Raw genomic sequence first — 19940 nt, forward strand, 5'->3', positions numbered from 1 at the left:
AAAGCCAAATACTATTTCTGTAAGACTGCCAGGATCCTGGCCGGGCGCGGTGGCTCAAGCCTGTAATCCCAGCACTTTGGGAGGCCGAGACGGGCGGATCACGAGGTCAGGAGATCGAGACCATCCTGGCTAACACTGTGAAACCCCCGTCTCTACTAAAAAAATACAAAAAATTAGCCGGGCGAGATGGCGGGCGCCTGTAGTCCCAGCTACTCGGGAGGCTGAGGCGAGAGAATGGCGTAAAGCCGGGAGGCGGAGCTTGCAGTGAGCTGAGATCCGGCCACTGCACTCCAGCCTGGGCGACAGAGCGAGACTCCGTCTCAAAAAAAAAAAAAAAAAAAAAGATTGCCAGGACCCTACATTTGCCATCTTCACTTCCTCACCTCTTGATGCTCACTCTTCCACTCACTAAAAACGTTCTTCTACTCTCTGAAAAAATCACCCATAATCTTCTAATTGCAGAATCAAGGTGATGCTGTTCCATCTTTCTCTGACATTACTGACCAATTGTCTTTTATTTCCTTTGCCATTATGACACCAGTTTTCCTCCTACAACTCTGACCACTTCCAGAAATCATCCTCAACTCCTCCCTTTCCGTTACCATCCCCCCCGCACAATCCAATGAATCACCATATCCTGTTGATTCTACACATTTTCGTGCTCCATCCTCTCTTCTCCATCCCCATGGCCACTGTCTTGTAACACTGCTCTCCTGGGTAAGGGACACAGGTTTTGTTTTTTTTTTTAGATGGAGTCTTGCTCTGTCGCCCAGGCTGGAATGCAATGGTGCAATCTCGGCTCACTGCAAAATCCACCTCCTGGGTTCAATCGATTATCCTACCCAGTCTCCCGAGTAGCTGGGATTACAGGCACCCATCATCATGCCCGGCTAATTTTTGTATTTTTGTAGAGACGGGGTTTTGCCATGTTGGCCAGGCTGGTCCTGAACTCCTGACCTCAGATGATCCGCCCACCTCAGTCTCCCAAAGTGCTGGGATTACAGGCACGAGCCACCGCGCATGGTCTTTTTTTTTTTTTTTAAGACTATTATATTTTGTTTTATATAGAATTTTAAAAATTTGTTTTTTGTACATGAATAAATTCTTTCGTGATTTATGAGATTTTGATGCAGCCAGCTCCCAAGCAGTGTACACTGTACCCAATGTATAGTATTTTTTTTTTTGAGATGGAGTTTTATTCTTGTCGTCCAGGCTGGAGTGCAACGGCATTATCTTGGCTCACTGCAACCTCTGCCTTCCAGATTCAAGTGATTCTCTTGCCTCAGCCTCCCAAGTAGCTGAGATTACAGGGATTTGCCACCACACCCAGCTAATTTGTATTTTTAGTAGAGATGGGGTTTCGCCATGTTGGTCAGGCTGGTCTTGAACTCCTGACCTCATGTGATCTGCCTGTCTCAGCCTCCCAAAGTTCTGGGATTACAGGCGTGAGCCATCGCACCTGGCCCCAGTGTGTAGTCTTTTATCCCTCATTCCCCTGCCATTTTTCCCTCTGAGTCCGCAAAGTCCATTGTATCATTTTTTTTTTTTTTTTGAGACGGCGTCTCGCTCTGTGCCCAGGCTGGAGTGCAGTGGAACGATCTCCACTCACTGCAAGCTCCACCTCCCAGGTTCACACCATTCTCCTGCCTCAGCCTCCCGTATAGCTGGGACAACAGGCGCCCACCACCACGCCCGGCTAATTTTTGTATTTTTAGTAGAGACGGGGTTTCACCGTGTTAGCCAGGGTGGTCTCGATCTCCTGACCTTGTGATCCGCCCGTCTTGGCCTCCCAAAGTGCTGGGATTACAGGCGTGAGCCACCGCGCCCGGCCCATTGTATCAGTCTTATGCCTTTGCATCACAGGTTTATTCTTCTCTTTTTTTTTGGAGATGGAGTCTCGTTCTGTCGCCAGGATGGAGTGCAGTGGCACGATCTCGGCTCACTGCAACCTCCACCCACCAGGTTCAAGCGATTCTCCTGCCTCAGCCTCCCGAGTAGCTGGGACTACAGGCGCGCACCACCATGCCAGCTAATTTTTGTATTTTTCTTAGAGACGAGGTTTCACCATGCTGGCTGGGATGGCCTCGATTTCTTGACCTCGTGATCTGCCCATCTTGGCCTCCCAACGTGCTGGGATTACAGGCGTGAGCCACCACACCCTGCCTAATTTTTGTATTTTTACTAGAAATGGGGTTTTACTACATTGGTCAGGCTGGTCTCAAACTCCTGACCTCGTGATCTGCCCACCTCGGCCTCCCAAAGTGCTGGGATTACAGGTGTGAGCCACCGCACTTGGCCACAGGCTTATTCTTTTTGTCGTCATTGTTGTTGTTTTGAGACAGTCTTCCTCTGTCGCCCAGGCTGGAGTGCAGTGGTATGATCTCGGCTCACTGCAACCTCTGTCTCCCGGGTTCAAGTGATTCTCCTGCTGCAGCCTCCCAAATAGCTGGGATTACAGGCGTGCACCACCACACCCAGCTAATTTTTGTATTTTTAATAGAGACAGAGTTTCACCATGTTGGCCAGGCTGGTCTCGAACCTCTGACCTCAGGTGATCCACCTGCCTCAGCCTCTCAAAGTGTTGGGATTACAGTACAGGCGTGAGACACCGTGCCTGCCTGGCTTACATTCTCTCTTAATTCTTTGTTTATACACGTCTGTGATCCACCAGACTGCGAACTCTTTGTAGGCATAAACTGAGTCTTATCCATTAGAACATTGACTTGAGCAGGGTGGCAAGTAAGGGATGGATTTCCTGGGACACAACAATGAAGTTGCTTTTCCACTGTGTTCCAACTGCTCAAATCTAGCTGTTCCCCAATCCCAGTACACTTGCAGTAGGAACGGGGACCCTCTTCCTAAAGTTACACCAAGCCAGGGATTCTCATCTCATTTCGACCAGGTCCTAGCCCTGCCAGGCTTCCCCTTTGCTCCTCTGCAACTCCTGTCTAGGGAGGCGGGTGTCTAGGAAGGTCCTTGGGAGCTCCCTCCATCAATTTTGCATCCGCAATTAGCATTACTTTACCCCAGTGAAGAAAGGTGCCCTCCGTATTAGGGCTTCCTTCCTCCAATTCCGACTATACAGGGTGGCATAGTGGGCAAAGTGTGAGAGCCCCTTTAGAAGGAAAGAGCAGGGCTCCAAGCGCCGCGAAGAATGGCCGAGGCCGACGCACAGCAGACGCTGGAGTGCAGCAGTCCTAGCCAAGCTTGGGTTTCCCTTATCCCCGCCTCTTTCGCTAAGCTCGACCCACTTTAGGGAGGGACCACCCACTTCAGCCAATTCTGGAAGCCGAACCCTGGCGGTTTGTACTATTTCTTTCCAATAAGAAAAAAAGGAAGCAGCTTGGCTCCAATGACCAATCCGAGGAGGCGGCGCCTGGTTGTCAGGCAGTTTTGTAGGAGTTCGGGCCAATTGGAGGCGCAGGCACTGCTCGACCCGGGCGCTGCGCGCAGGCGGTGGCGAAGAGACGCCGAGCGGGCCGAGTGCGGCCGAGCAAAGCCGGAGCCGGAGCGGGGCCGCAGGAGACGGGCCGGGTCCGGACGGGCCGAGATGCCCTATAAACTGAAAAAGGAGAAGGTGAGCGTGGCCCTTTTTACCGCACCACCGCCTTGGAGCCTGCGCGGAGCTCTGGGAGGGGCCGGAGCCAGGCCCGGGACAGCCCCAGACTGACCCTCCCGTCCGGCCCCCGCAGGACTCCTGGGGCCAGCCCTACGCCCCCGCGACTGGCAGCACCCCCAGCTTGTGCCGCAGCTAGGACAGCTCCCCCACCTTGCCCGGAGAGACTCCCCCCACATACACCTCCCTCCCTTCTTCCCTTCTCTTACCCCCGGCCCAGGGTAACCTCCTTCTTCCAGATCTGCCCCATTCCCAGGTCACTGTCCTGCTTTTTCTGTCCCCCCATCACCCTTGGCCCCGATCCCCCATCGGTTTGGGCAGCCCCTCATCTGAAACTGCACCTTCCTCCAGAATTGCCCCCTCCCCCCGCCCTGAGCAGCCCCTTTCCTCTTCCTACCCGCCTGGGACAGCCGCCCCACAGTCCCCTACGGCCCCTTCTCTTTCCATGCCAAGCCCCTGACCTAGAACAGCGCTGCTTTCTCTCTCCTCCACCCAAATCTGGCCTAGGCCCCTCCCTCTAGTTCTTCCTTCACACACAAACTTGTAAGCAGGACTGAGCCCTTCTGTTGATGGAACCTTACAACGACGGTGCTGGAAGGGACCTCTGAGCGCATGCAGTGCAATCCCTAATGGTACAGATGAGGAGACTGAGGCCCCGACAGGGCAAGGGACTTGTCCAAGGTCACACAGCCTTCTGGAGGCCCAGCTGCAATATCAGGTCTCCTGACTTAAAGGCCTCTTTTGTATCAAAGCCCTCCTAACTGGCTCCCAGGTGCATCCTAGACCAGTTACCTTTCCAAATCTGAGTAGGCTCCACACCCTTATTCCTAATCCTAGGATAACCTTTGCATTTTTCCTTTTTTTTTTTTTCTTTTTGCACTGGTGCTGAATTTCTGCCTTTCCTGAGCTACACCATCTTCAAATTGGGAATTTGCCCTCACTGTCAGATTATTGTTTCTTCTTAGCCTGCAGGCCAGCCACCCCTGAACACCCATGTTTTTGTCATGATGTCCTGACACAGGCCATTTCTTTCTTTCTTTCTTTTTTTCTTTTTTGAGATGGAATTTCACTTTTGTTGCCCAGGCTGGAGTGCAATGGTGCGATCTCGGCTCACCACAACCTCTGCCTCCCAGCTTCAAGGGATTCTCCTGCCTCAGCCTCCCAAGTAGCTGGAATTACAGGCATGCGCCACCACACCCCGCTAATTTTCTATTTTTAGTAGAGATGGGGCTTCTCCATGTTGGTCAGGCTGGTCTTGAACTCCTGACCTCAGTGGATCTGCCCGCCTTGGCCTGCCAAAGTGCTGGGATTACAGATGTGAACCCACAGGGCAGTTCTTAATGTTGCCTTCTTTCACCTTCTTCTACCTTGGTGCTGCCTTCCCCTGTTCCTCATCTGTGCCTTTTTCTACTCTCTTTTTCCTGCTGTTGCTGAGGTCTGACTCAGAGGTGTGGTTCCTTTGAGGTACAGACTCACACAAAGGATGCTAGGATACCAGTTCCAGCCTCCCCCAGCTTCTCCTCTCCTGGGGCTGGCCCTTTTTGGTGGGGGCTGGCTCTGGCCTGGTGTTCTGGCCACCTGCTTGATGACCCCAGAGGTATATTGCTTTCATTTGCCCTCTGATTGGCTGGGTTACTGGGCTGCCATCTCTGACCTTTTCTTTTTTTCTTTCTTTTTTTTTTTTTTTGAGACGGAGTCTTGCTCTGTCGCCCGGGCTGGAGTGCAGTGGCTGGATCTCAGCTCACTGCAAGCTCCGCCTCCTGGGTTCACACCATTCTCCTGCTTCAGCCTCTGGAGTAGCTGGGACTATAGGCGCCCGCCACCTTGCCCGGCTAGTTTTTTGTATTTTTAGTAGAGACGGGGTTTCACCATGTTAGCCAGGATGGTCTCGATCTCCTGACCTCGTGATCCGCCCGTCTCGGCCTCCCAAAGTGCTGAGATTACAGGCTTGAGCCACCGCACCCGGCCTGACCTTTTCAATCATACTTTTTCTCCTGGGGTTGTTCTGTATTTGCCAGGCAGCTCTGATTCTGGGTTGTCCCCTTAACCTTTCAGGGCCTGAGGTTCTAAGTACAGGGTTGGTGATGGTGTACTACATGGTGAGCCTCCTGGGGGTAGTGAGCTGGACAGGGTTGTGTGCCCCACCCAGGCCCTGTCCTTGGGGAGTGGGCGTGTGGAGGTGGTTTGGGTAGCTCAGTTGTAGACAATGCACACAGAAATCAAGCACACCAGGGGCTAAGGGAAATGGAATTCGGGGAAAGCTGGTGAGGTCCCCACCCATTTGTAATTTTTAATCTGTTGGACTAGATACTGTCCCATCCCCAGAAAGCAATAGCCTACTAGACTGTGAAGAAGAAGACGAATTCCCAATGAGACTTGCTAGGACCATGGGTGTAAGCGTTTGGTTGGGAAAGGGTGTTGGAAGGATTGGGGTGCATGGAGCCAGGCATAACTCTCACCTCCCTATAAGGTTTTTCTGCTCTTGATTTTCAGCTGCATTTGGCCTTCTTCAATGGTTGGCAGGCTCTGAGGGGGGTTGACAGTGTGACTGAGGTTTGCCTGGATGGCTGTGGGTGGAGGATCTTTAATGCTCTTCTGTGACCTGTCTCCTCTCTCCTGGCCATCTTTTACAGCTTCCTCTCTAAAGCCTTTCTGAGCCCTCAGTCAGGAGTGAACTCTCCTTTCTTTTCTGGATTTGCAGAGCACTTAGTAGGCCACGTACGGTCCTTTTGTGTTTGGCCTTGGATGGGAATTAATTGTGGACAAGCCTTTTCTTCCTCCTTGAGATAATAACTAAGTTTCATTTTGTTTGGCAACTCCTTTTGACACAGTCAGTAGGTGCTTAGTGGATAGGTGCTAAGATTATCTCTTGGAGGGATTCGCATCTCTTCCCTTCCTTCATGTTCTCCTCTGGGACTTACCTCTTTTATTTTCCTGAGTAGGGTGCCCCTGCCCCCTCTGACTTTTTTCTTGTTCATCATAATAGTAGTAACATTGACCAGCACTACGGTTTTCATGTGCCTTAACACTGTGCTGAGGGAAGAGGTTTCTAATATTGTCATCATCTAATAGATGAGGAAACTCTCTCTGAGATGAGGCTCGGAGAGGCTAGTTAACTTGTCTGTGATTATATAGCTAGTAAGAGTTGGGCCCAAAACACAGGGCTAGGTCCAAACATGTTCGTATTTTCTTTTTTTTTTGAGATGGAGTCTGGCTCTGTCACTCAGACTGGAGTGCAGTGGCGCGATCTCGGCTCACTGCAAACTCCGCCTCCCGGGTTCATGCCATTCTCCTGCCTCAGCCTCCTGAGTAGCTGGGACTGCAGGTGCCCGCCACCACGCCCGGCTAATTTTTTGTATTTTTAGTAGAGACAGGGTTTCACCATGTTGGTCAATATGGTCTTGATCTCCTGACCTCGTGATCTGCCTGCCTCGGCCTCCCAAAGTGCTGGGATTATAGGCGTGAGCCACCGCACCTGGCCTATTTTTTTTTTTTTTGAGACAGAGTCTCACTCTGTTTGTTGCCCAGGCTGGAGTGCAGTGGCGCGGTCTCGGCTCACTGCAGCCTCCGCCTCCTGGGTTCAAGCAATTCTCTGCCTCAGCCTCCCAAGCAGCTGAGATTACAGGCACCCGCCACCATGCCTGGCTAATTTTTTTTGTATTTTTAGTAGAGACGGGGTTTCGCCATCTTGGCCAGGGTGGTGTTGAACTCCTGACCTCGTGATCCACCCACCTCGGCCTCTCAAAGTGCTGGGATTACAGGCGTGAGCCACTGCGCCCGGCCCAAACATGTTCTTTTAACCTCTGTTCTACACAGCGCTTGATGGCTGAGCTGGGCTGAAGTATGTGTGCTGCACCTGTTCTGCAGGAGCCAGGGAGCAAGGGTGGTGGGCCTGGTTCCTCCACGCCCACTCACACCCACACACTAAGGCAGCTGGATCTCTCTTAGGCGCATTCTTTGAAAGATACGTCTGAGGCATCATGCTGAGTGCTGTAGGGTGAGTGGAGGGGTACACAAAAGAATAAGCAGCTTATAATCTAATAGAGAGATCAGAGATGTGTGAAGATGGGTCAGCTTTGTCCAAGGGGTTCATGTCTGGGGTGTGTGCAGACACCTCAATGTTATGTCCTGCCTGCACCCTGCCCCCAGCCTATTTCTCTCCACCCCATGCTCTCAGCCACTGTCAAGGGTCAGTGTGGCCAGCTGGGTTAGTATACAGCAGGAGCGTGCTCAGCCCAGAGAAGGAACCCCTTCCCCCTACTGCATCAAGCTGCTCTACACCACACCTTTCTTCCTCCCTGCCTCCAAGAAGCCTTCCCCCTACTCCAGCCCACACAGAGCTCTCTTCTCCCTGAAATCCTTTTGCCCCCATAGTCACAATAACTTGATTTAACACTTCTCACTGAAGGGGCTTGGCTGCTATTGAATTGCACAATCTCAGAGCTGGAAGTGATTTCCAAGATCCTCCTGTCCTCATTAAAGGCTTGAATTTCTTTTGCAACATGCCTTACAGGAGGTCACCCAGCCCCTGCTTGAATGTTCTCAGGGGTTGGGGAGCTTTTGGCTTCACTAGGTGGCCAGTTTTAGTGCCATTGCTCCATGATAAAATTCTTGTTTGGAACTTCAGCCCGACTTGCAACTTCAGCCCTTTGCTCTCATGCCTTTGGTCCATATGGACAAGTTGCATCCAAGGCAGCCCTTCATTTGTTTAAGATCCATCTTGCTTCTCCATCCCTCATGACTCCTCCCTTCCATTGTTAACTATCCCAGTTCCTGCAGCTGTTGGTCTTGGGATATGCCTTTGAATCCACTCCCAGTATGGGTCGCATTTCCCTCTAAGAAAAACTAGGATTTGTCATGGCCCCTCCCAAGCCTGATGCTCATGACTGAACCAGATCCTCCAGGATAGCCCTGTCAGTGCCAAGCAGTTTGCACAGGTCTGTTAACAGGATGGAAGGTCACGTGAGCTGCACATGGATGATTTGTGTTGAGCTTGCAGTCAGACCTAAATCCCCAAGTCTTCTTCACATTTTCCCCATCCTGTCCCTGTGCAGTTGCTTTTTTTGGCTCGAAGCATAGGAAGAGATGCTGGGCAGGCCAGGGCTCTGAGCCAGCTGCCAGGTTCCCAAAGGAGACTTCAGACTAGTGCTCACTCTTTGTAACAGTTCAGGTTTTACCCCCATCCCTGTCTCAGTGCTTGTCAACTGAGGTGCTCTTGGCATTTTGGGTGGGACAGTTCTGTACCTGTTAGCATTCCTGGACCTTACTGATTAAATGCCGAGTAGCACCCTGTTGTCTGTGTGCTATTTGTGACATCCAAAAATTGCCTCCCAGTCTTTCCAGGTGGCTGTGAGGGGAGAGTGGTAACTCCCTGCACTCCAGCATGAAAGCCTCCGGCACCCCTTTGACCATGTTAGCCAGAAGCCAGTGAGCAACTGTTCCCTGATGCTTTTTCCTTAAGCCTCCTCACTCTGGTTCTGACCTGAGCAAAGGCCCTCCCAGACCCAACCTCTGCACCAGCCTGATGAGGTGAAAGATGAAGGAGCATTCTCATGCTGAATTAGTGTGTGTTTGGGGTAACTTCCTAACCAGATTCTAAATTCTTGGAGGGGCTGAATCTCCTTCTGTGTAGATCCCTCCACCCACCCCAGCTTGGCACAAGTTAGGTTCTAACTGAACCTGGACAGAGGATATTTGCAACAAAGATCTAAGGGAGCCAGATAAGACTTTTCCCTTCCCCTGGCATCTGCTAACTCTACCTTCATCTTCTCCTTTCAGGAGCCCCCCAAGGTTGCCAAGTGCACAGCCAAGCCTAGCAGCTCGGGCAAGGATGGTGGAGGCGAGAACACTGAGGAGGTAATTAATGTAGGCGTAGCCTTACATGTAGGTGCCACCTGCAACTCCATGATGGCTAGTGGGGTAGGGGATCCCAGGGGGTGAGGCGGAAGGGAAGGCTTCCATATCCTGGGAGGAACCTGGACAGCCCATCCAGACTGCCCTCAGGCAGGATTTCCCTTTGGTTGGTATAGACCAAATACATTCTCTAGTTCTTCAGACTCCCCAGAGATTCCTATGAAAGTTGTTTCTCTGCTTACCAACTTGGAATGTTGAGAATTCCTTTTTCTTAGGGCAAAAAGCTAGAGGTTCTGGGATCCTGGGCAGAAGGGGGAAAGTCCACAGACACTTGATGGGGTAACAAGTGACTTCAGCATGACTCCGGGTGGGGCAGGAGATTGGGAGGGGCTGGTGTCCCTGAGTTGGGCCCAGCTGGGCCCACTGTCCTTGGTCCCAATTGAATGTGAGCATGACTAAAAGACAGTCCTGAGCAGAGGTCAGCGCAGCTTAGCAATCTCGGGCTATAAAGCAATAAACAGCAAGCCGAGAGAGCACTAGAAGAGGGAGAGACTTAAGGAAGTATACAGTATATCCATGAAAGTTTGCGAGCGTGCACAATGGGATGCTTTGGATGGTGAATGATTCTGTGAACATATACAGCGAGCATCCACCACATCCTACCTGGAAATTGGTGATTGGTGCTTTCTCTGCTTTCTCCCTCCTGCTCTAAACTGTTCAGAGGATGGAGGAGAACTGGAAACAGAGCTCTCTAGTTATGGACAGCTCTTACGGTTTTTTGGGAGAAGAGATTGATGAGCATATGTTTGGGGTTAACTATGCGTTTAGATGTTTCTTAGTACTTCTGCTGATAGGTCACCTCTAGAGAGGCACAAGCAGTTTTCACACCTCATTTTAGGCCTCATTTAAGTAATCAGAAGCAGAGTAGATTTTCCCCATTTTATAGACATGGAAGTTGAGGACCACAGAAGAGGAATTATTCTTTCTTCTCCACTTATGTAGTATTCTACTTTTTTTTTTTTTTTTGAGATGGAGTCTCTCTCTTGTTGCCCAGGCTGGAGTGCAATGGTACGATCTCAGCTCGCTGCAACCTCCACCTCCCAGGTTCAAGCAATTCTCCTGCCTCAGCCTCCTGAGTAGCTGGGATTACAGTCATGTGCCACAATGCCTGGCTAATTTTTTGTATTTTTAGTAGAGACAGGGTTTCACCATGTTGGCCAGGCTGGTCTTGACCTCCTGACCTCAGGTGATCCACCCGCCTCAGCCTCCCAAAGTGCTGGGATTACAGGTGTGGTCCATTGTGCCCAGCCCTTATGCAGTATTCTAAATGTCTCTTTAATAATCCTTATCACTCAGCTCTGTGACCATTTGTTCCCATCTGTGTCTCTCAGACTGTGAACTCCAAGGGAAGGAGCTACGTTATTCTGCATTGCTTCTTTCCTATCTCTGTGTACTTGTGCAATTGGTTCATAGTAAATGCTTCTGGGAAGACACACTCTGGGCTCAATATCCCTTTCAGGAATGATGACATTTGTGGGACCCACAGGGAAGGTGGTTGGAAGCTGGTAACTTGACATTGAGAGCAGCAAGAAACAGGATTGTCTAAGTCATGAAAATCCTGGGAGAAGAAGGAAAATGTAATGGGGAGTTCCCACCTTTTGCCTAACTAGCTCCTACTTCTTTAGTTCTTAGATGGGATGTTGTTTCCTTAAAGCAGCCTTTTTTGACCACCCACGCCTATCCCTTGCGAGGGCTCCTGTTAGTTACTCTTTTGGCCCTCAGTGCCTGGTAGCACCGGTAGCACCTAACCACGACTGTAATGAAGTAATTCCTTGTGAATTCATTGTTTTATTGGCTGTCTCTTGTGTTAGCTAGCACAGGAGCTCCATGAGGCTCTTATTCACTCCTGAAGGGCCTGACACAGCAGAAGCACCTAGCATTTGAATGCATTAGTGAGTGAATGAGTGAACCAGTGAATGAACAGATGCACCAATTTCAAATAAGAGCTGGAAAGGACCTTAGGGTCTAACATTATCAGTTCATAGATGGGAAAATGAAGCCTGAACAGGTTAAGGAGTATGCTGAGATCAGCTGCTATGATTTATTCACTGCCTTTTAAACAAATATGCCCAAGACAATGGGTCTATTTCAAGCAATCTAGGAAAGGAGGGTGTTGAGTTCACCTTGGGCTGTTTGATGAAATGCTGCTCAGGGTTCACAGATATGAGACGGCAGTAAGAATTATCCATGATTTTCTAGACATGTACTCATGTCTGGGATGGCAGGGGTATGCTGGAAAAGTTCGAGCTAGGATGTGAGGCTGTGGTCTTCAAAAGCTGTTTGGCACAGTCTTTCCCTTGCCCTTTTCTTGTCCGAAAGTTTGGGCTCTCCTAGCCAGTTTTGCTCTGTCAGGCATTTGCCAGAGCCTTTCTAATTGATCTAATAGTTATAGCAGCTAATGTTTATTTTATAGAGCAGTTACTTTGTGTTAGTTTTCTAGGGCAGCCATAATAAACTACTACAAATAAGCCAGGCACACTGGCTCACACCTGTAATCCTAATGCTTTGGGAAGCTGAGATGGGAGAATTGCTTGAGGGCAGGAGTTTGACACCAGCCTAGGCAACATACAGAGACCTTGTCTCTACAAAAAAATAAAAAATAAAAAATTAGCCGGGTATGGGGGTATGTGTACCTGTACTTCCAGCCACACAGGAGGCTGAGGTGGAGGATTGCTTGAGTCCAGGAGTTCAAGGCTGCAGTGGGCAATGATCGTACCACCCTGCACTCCAGCCTGGGTGACAGAATGAGACCCTGTCTCAAGGAAACAAAACAAAAATTACTACAAATTGGGTGGCTTAAAACAATAGAAATAGGCCAGGTCCAATGGCTCACACCTGTAATCCCAGCACTTTGGGAGGCTGAGGCAGGCGGATCACCTGAGGTCAGGAGTTCGAGAGCAGCCTGACCAACATAGTAAAACCCTGTCTCTACTAAAAATACAAAAATTGGACTGGGCATGGTGGCTTACGCCTGTAATCCCAGCACTTTAGGAGGCTGAGGCGGGTGGATCACCTGAGGTCAGGAGTTCGAGACCAGCCTGACCAACATAGTAATCCCAGCTACTCAGGAGGCTGAGGCAGGAGAATCGCTTGAACCCAGGAGCCAGAGGATGCAGTAAGCCGATGTTGCACCATTGCACTTCAGAGTGGGCAACAAGAGCAAAACTCCATCTCAAAAAAAAAAAAAAAATTAGCCGGTGTGATGGTGGCATACTTGTTATCCCAGCTACTGGGGAAGCTGAGACTGGAGAATTGCTTGAACCCAGGAGGTGGAGGCTGCAGTGAGTGGAGATCGTGCCATTGCACTCCAGCCTTGGCGACAAGAGTGAAACTCCGTCTCAAAAAACGAACAAACAAAAAAACAAATATATTCTCTCTCAGCTCTGGAGGCCAAAAGTTGTAAAATTAGTGTCGGCAGGGCCATGTCCTTCTGAGGTTCTAAGGAAGAGTCTGTTCCACATCCCTCTCCTAGATTCCGGTGGCTTTTGACCATCTGTGGCATTCCTCGTAGATGCATCACTTTAATCTCGCCTCTGTGTTCACACAGCATTCTCCTCCATGTGTCTCTGTCTCTGTCCAAATTTTCCTCTTGTAAGGACACCAGTCATATTGGACTTAGGTTTCACCCCAATCTAGTATGATCTCATTTTAACTTGATTACATCTGCAAAGACCCTGTTTCCAAGTGAGGTCACATTCACAGATTCTAGGTGGACATGAATTTGGTAGGGGAAGGGGGTAAGGGACAGAATACTGTGCAACACTATGTACCAGGCACCGTGCTAAGTACTTTGCATGCATTTTTTTTTTTTTTTTGAGACGGAGTCTTGCTCTGTTGCCCAGGCTGGAGTGCAGTGGCTGGATCTCAGCTCACTGCAAGTTCCGCCTCCCAGGTTCATGCCATTCTCCTGCCTCAGCCTCCCGAGCAGCTGGGATTACAGGCGCCCGCCACCATGCCCGGCTACTTTTTTTGCATTTTTTTTAGTAGAGACGGTGTTTCACCGTGTTAGCCAGGATGGTCTCGATCTCCTGACCTCGTGATCCGCCCGTCTCGGCCTCCCAAAGTGCTGGGATTACAGGCTTGAGCCACCGCGCCCGGCCGCATGCATTGTCTCATTTAACCTTCACAATACTCCCCTGAGATCCCTTTATTATTATTATTCCCATTTTACAGATGAAATTGAGGCTTAGAAATGTTAACTGGGCACAGTGGCTCATGCTTGTAATCCCAGCACTTTGGGAGGCCGAAGAGAATGGATCACCTGAGGTCAGGAGTTGGAGACTAGCCTGGCCAACATGGTGAAACGCTCTCTCTACTCAAAATACAAAAATTACCCAGGTGTGGTCCAGCTACTCAGGAGGCTGAGGCAGGAGAATTGCTTGAACCTGGGAGGTGGAGGTTGCAGTGAGCCGAGATTGTGCCACTGCACTCCAGCTTGGAGGAGAGAGCAAGACTGTGTCTCAAAAAAAAAAAAAGGAAATGTTAAGTAGCTTTTATTCAGCCAGTAAGGCAGTAAGGCAGAGCTGGAATTCAACCCAGGTCTGTGTGACTCTGGAGTCTCTTGTGGTCTTTAATGAAGTGATACTGCTAGCTCTAAGATTCTAGAAATAAATCCTAGAAGGGAAAGGAGCCTTGGGAGATCAGATGAGATACTGTTGACCTGCCTCTGCAGGTAAGGGTCTTTCCTGATCTGTCCTTGGATAAAAAAATTCAATGTCCTCATGCCTGTAATCCCAGCACTTTGGGAGGCTGAGGCGGGCGGATCACCTGAGGTTGGGAGTTCGAGACCAGCCTGGCCAACATGGTGAAACCCCATCTCTACTAATAATACAAAAATTAGCCAGGCGTGGTGGTGCACACCTGTAATTCCAGCCTGTAATCTCAGCTACTAGGGAGGCTGAGGCATGAGAATTGCTTGAACCCGGGAGATGGAGGTTGCAGTGAGCCAAGATCACGCCATTGCACTCCAGCCTGGGCAACAAGAGCAAAACTCCATCTCAAAAAAAAAAAAAAAAAAAAAAAAAAATTTAGTGTCATAGACTTCTGTATGTGCTGAGCCCTGTCCTGAGTCTGGAGGAGGGACAGAGGGAGGAATAAATTTTCCCCCACTTCAGCCTGTCCTCTCTGAGGCCAGAGTTGTTACTCGAAAAACCTTCTTGGTCTTATCAGTCCTCTACTTAAAAACCTGTTTTGGCATCTCACTGCTTACAAGTTAAAATCCAAACTCACTAGCATGGCACCCTCAACCCCTCTGAGCTGGTCCCACTCTTCTTCTAGCGTCAGTCCTGGCTTCGTGTCCCACCGAACTTCCCATATTTTTATTTATTTATTTATTTATTTTGGAGATAGGATCTCACTGTGTTCCCCAGGCTGGAGTACAGTGGTACAGTCATGGCTCACTGCAGCCTCAACCTCTTGGGCTCAAGGGATCTTTTCGCCTCAGCCCCCTGAGTAGCTGGGACTGCAGGCACGAGCCACTGTGCTCAGCTACATTTTGTATTTTTTGTAGAAATAGATTCTTACTGTGTTGCCAAGGCTGGTCTCGAACTCCTGGAGCGAAACAATCCTCCTGCCTTGGCCTCTGAAAGTGCTGGGATTACAGGTGTGAGCTACTATGCCCTGCCCAACTTCCTGTCTTCTGATATGACAACCCCTTTATGACTCAGGATGCTCGCAGCTGCAGTTCCACTGGCCTGGACTGCTTTATTTCTCCTGTGTCTTTTTTTGCCTCTTAAACTCATGTTTATTCTTTTCTTTTTTTTTGAGATGGAGTCTTACTCTGTTGCCTAGGCTGGAGTGCAGTGGCGTGATCTCGGCTCACTGCAACCCCCGCCTCCCAGGTTCAAGCGATTCTCCTGCCTCAGCCTCCCAAGTAGCTGGGACTACAGGCACACGCCACCATGCCCAACTAAGTTTTCTATTTTTTTTTTTTTTTTTTTTTTTTTAGTAGAGATGAAGTTTCACCATGTTGGCCAGGATAGTCTCGATCACTTGACCTCATGATCCGCCTGCCTCGGCCTCCCAAAGTGCTGGGATTACAGGCGTGAGCCACTGTACCTGGCCATTTAAACTCATGTTTATTTTTTATGAGCCAAAAAAGAAAAAAATAATAAAAACCAAATCAAAAGCCACCTCTTCAGGGATATCTTCCCTAATTCTTCCAGGCAGAGTTTGCAGCTCAAACTCTGTTCTCAGCCCTCTCTGTTCTTGCATTTTCTTTGTTCAGTTAGCTGCATTTGTGTCTGTCCTGCCTAGTGGACTGTGAGCTCTTTGATGGCAAGGGCCATGTCTTAGTCACCTTTAAAATTTTTTTTTATGGTATAGAATTTGCATATAAACGTTGAATCTTTAATGCTTAGCATGATGTTCAGTTAGTAATTGAAGGAAGGAAAGAATTAAGCAACACTAGATGGAGCTCTAGATGTCACCACTGGAGAGAAGGCCTCTGTGATTTTTGGGATTTTAAACTAAAATGATCTTCATTTATTAGGCCAGTTAATTTATTATGCAAAAGAAATATAACATTTAATCTTTGCAGTTTTTCTGTTAATTGTATGTTTCATCTTTCTCTTATATTAAATACTTTCTATAGTGCTTAAATTATATTTCTATCTCTTTATTTTTTATTTATTTATTTTTGAGACAGACTCTTGCTTTGTTGCCCAGGCTGGAGTGTCTCGGCTCACTGCAACCTCTGCCTCCCGGGTTCAAGTGATTTTCGTGTCTCAGCCTCCTGAGTAGCTGGGATTACAGGCGCCCACCACCATGCCTGGCTAAATTTTGTATTTTTATTTATTTTATTTTTGTTTATTTATTTTTTGAGACAGAGTTTCACTGTTGTTGCCCAGGCTGGAATGCAATGGCGTGACCTCAGCTCACTGCAACCTCCGCCTCCTGGGTTGAAGTGATTTTCCTCCCTCAGCCTCCTGAGTAGCTGGTATTACAGGCATGCACCACCACGTCTGGCTAATTTTGTATTTTCAGTAGAGATGGGGTTTCTCCATGTTGGTCAGACTCATCTTGAACTCCTGATCTCCGGTAATCTGCCCGTCTCAGCCTCCCAAAGTGCTGGGATTATAGGTGTGGGCCACCATGCCCAGCCGTTATTATTTTTATTTTTATTTTATTTTTTGAGATGGAGTTCTGCTCTTGTCGCTCAGGCTGGAGTACAATGGCGCGATCTCAGCTCACTGCAATATCCACCTCCCGGGTTCAAGCAATTCTCCTGCCTCAACCTCCCAAGTAGCTGAGGTTACAGGCGCCCACCACCATGCCCGACTAATTTTTATACTTTTAGTAGAGACAGGGTTTCACCATGTTGGCTAGGCTGGTCTCCAACTCTTGACCTCCGGTGATCTGCTCCCCTCAGCCTCCAAAACTGCTGGGATTATAAGGGTGAGCCACCATGCCCAGCCAACTTTTGTATTTTTAGTAGAGATGGGGTTTCGCCATATTGGCCAGGCTGGTCTTGAACTGGCCTCAAGTGATCTGCTGCCTTGGCCTCCCAAAGTGCTGGGATTACAGACATAAGCCACCATGCCGGGCCCCTATCTCTTTATTTATATTTGAATATTTGGGTTTAAATTTTTTTTTTTGAGATTTTTTTTTGGGGGGATTACAGACTTGAGCTACTGTGCCCAGCCTGGGTTTAAATTATTAATGGTAGCTGTGTTCGGAATAGGTTGGACCAGGATAGGTTCAGAGTAGGCACGTTGAGTTGGAATTTTCTGAGTATGAGTGTGGTGTGGAAATTCACAGCGCCACTTGATTGCTCTCCAGCAATCCTGTTGAGAGTTTGGAAGTGAAAGCAGTAGTACTTCAGGCAGAAGAGATGGCCTCTATGGAGTCCCAGAAGTGAGGGCCAGATATGGTGTCTCACACCTGTAATCCCAGCACTTTGGGAGGCTAAGGCAGGTGGATTGCTTGAGCTCCAGAGTTTGAGACCAGCCTAGGCAACGTGGTGAAACCCCCATCTCTACAAAAACTACAAAAAATAAGGCCAGGCACAGTGGCTCACGCCTGTAATCCCAGCACTTTGGGAGGCTGAGGCGGGCAGATCACTTGAGGTCAGGAGTTCAAGACCAGCCTGGCCAACATGGTGAAACCCTGTCTATACTGAAAATACAAAAATTAGCCAGGCCTGATGGTGCACGCCTGTAATTCCAGCTACTCAGGCGGCTCAGGCAGGTGAATTGTTTGAGCCTGGGAGGCGGAGGTTGCAGTGAGCAGAGGTCGCACCACTGCATTCCAGCCTGGGTGACAGAGCGAGACCCTGTCTCAAAATAAAATAATAAAATAAAATAAGATAAGATAAGATAAAATAAAATAATCCCACAAGTGAAACTGGGCAGGACAAAGTAGTGAGTAGAGGATAGATTGGCCAAGTTGCCTTTGGTCAGTGTCCACCCCTGCTTTGATGGCTGCAGAAGCTTCTCAGGGGACTCACTTGCCTTCTACCTCCAACCCAGGTGAATGGAGAAGTTAGAGGCTGGAGCTTTTAGGAGAAGTGGTTGAATGCCCATGAGTAGGTGACATATCCCCCACCTCCCTCTAACATGCATGTTTCCTAGTGAAGGGTGAATAGACAGCGGATACCTCATCAGGGCTTGGCAGCCAGGGGTTTTGCTGGCAGGAGCAGCTGTCTCTCAGATGCTTCTTGTGTCTGGATCTTGGGAGCCAATGGTCCTCATAAACCAGGGCAGCTCAGTGGGGTAGGGGGCAGGGCAGAGTAAGCCCACTCAGCTGCTCTCCAGCCACTCCAGCCACTCCAGCCTTCAATAATGTAATACTAGTGTAGAAAGACCTTAGATATCAGCTCATTGGGTGGGTTTCGTTTTGTTTGTTTTGTTTTGTTTTTTTCTGAGATGGAGTCTTATTCTGTTGCCCAGGCTGGACTGCAGTGGTGCGATCTCAGCTCACTGCAACCTCTGTCTTCCAGGTTCAAGTGATTCTCCCACCTCAGCCTCCTGAGTAGCTGGGATTACAGGCCCCCACCATCACGCCTGGCTAACTTTTTGTATTTTTAGTAGAGATAGGGTTTTGCCATGTTGGCCAGGCTGGTCTCCTGACCTCAGGTGATCTGTCCGCCTCAGCCTCCCAAAGAGCTGGGATTGCAGGCATGAGCCACCATGCCCGGCCATTGGTGGGGCATAAAACCCTCTGTTCTCTCTAACCTTTACCGGAATAATGGTTGGGAAACCACTGATCTAGTCCTGCCACCTCTTTTTTTTTTTGAGATGGAGTCTTGCTCTGTCGCCCAGGGTAGAGTGCAGTGGCGTGATCTCGGCTCACTGCAACCTCTGCCTCCCAGGTTCAAATGATTCTCCTGCCTCAGCCTCCTGAATAGCTGGGATTACAGGTGCCCACTACCACACCCAGCTAATTTTTGTATTTTTAGTAGAGATGGGGTTTCACCATGTTGGCCAGGCAGGTCTCGACCTCCTGACCTCGTGATCTAGCCACTTTGGCCTCCCAAAGTGCTGAGATTATAGGCGTGAGCCACCGCGTCTGGCCACCTCTTTTTTTTTTTTTTTTTTGAGATAGGGTCTTGCTGTGAATCCCAGGCTGCAGTGCAGTAGTATGATTTTGGCTCACTGCATCCTCTGCCTCCCGGGTTCAAGCAATTCTCCCATCTCAGTCTCCTGAGTAGCTAGGGCTACAGGCGTGCACCACCACACCCAGCTAATTGTTTTTTTGCATTTTTAGTAGAGTCAGAGTTTCACCATGTTGGTCAGGCTGGTCTTGAACTCCTGACCTCAAGTGATCCACCTGCCTTGGCCTCCCAAAGTGCTAGGATTACAGACATGAGCCACCGTGCCTGGCTATCTTCTTGTTAGCAGAAAAAATTGAGGCCTTCCTTTTCCCTTTCTGGGAAGAATGCCTCTCTCTGGCTGCCTCCTCAGTGTGAGGTTTGTGGAAGTGCAGGTTGTCTGCATCTTGCCTGGAAGGATGGAGTTTTGTCGTCAGGTTGGCACTGAGCCCCTCACCCTAGTATCACTGATGTTTCTCCCTCCAGACTCTGCTCCTAATGCTGTATAGCACCCTGTTCTAAGGATTCCTGAGTTGGGGCAGGAGAGGAAGAGCCTGTGGGGAGGAGCCTGGGCAGGAATTGAAAGCTTTGGCTCCTGGTCAACCAACCAACCAAACCTTCATTCAATTCCTATTAGGTGTCAGTGCTGGGGGCACCCACAGGTGTACAAATAGGGTCCTGGCTTTCAAAGGACTTGCCATCTAGTTAGGAGAATGACATATGAAGAGACTAAGAGGTGTCACTAGGGGGTGAGCAGTCACAGAGCCAATGGAACAGACAAGTGGTATCAAAAGGAGGGGGTGATACCCAAGGGCTGGAAAGATCTGAGAAGACTTTTTGGAAGAAGGTAGGACTTAAACGGAGTCTTGGAAGATGCAGTGA

The 19940-nt window shown here is 49.3% G+C and overlaps 1 protein-coding gene across 1 annotated transcript in view; it reads left to right on the forward strand.

Moving 5' to 3' along the window:
- PPP2R5D (protein phosphatase 2 regulatory subunit B'delta) overlaps window positions 1-19940 on the forward strand; it is a 37680-nt gene that overhangs the window by 2361 nt on the left and 15379 nt on the right. The window contains exons 2-3 of the mRNA XM_033217209.1: window positions 3328-3577; window positions 9395-9472. Coding sequence (XP_033073100.1) covers window positions 3353-3577; window positions 9395-9472 — 303 coding nt within the window. The 5' untranslated portion in view covers window positions 3328-3352. The remainder of the gene's footprint in view (window positions 1-3327; window positions 3578-9394; window positions 9473-19940) is intronic.

Source organism: Trachypithecus francoisi, unplaced genomic scaffold (genome assembly GCF_009764315.1).
Source record: "Trachypithecus francoisi isolate TF-2019V2 unplaced genomic scaffold, Tfra_2.0 Lachesis_group10, whole genome shotgun sequence".
In the NCBI taxonomy this organism is placed as follows: Eukaryota; Metazoa; Chordata; class Mammalia; order Primates; family Cercopithecidae; genus Trachypithecus; species Trachypithecus francoisi.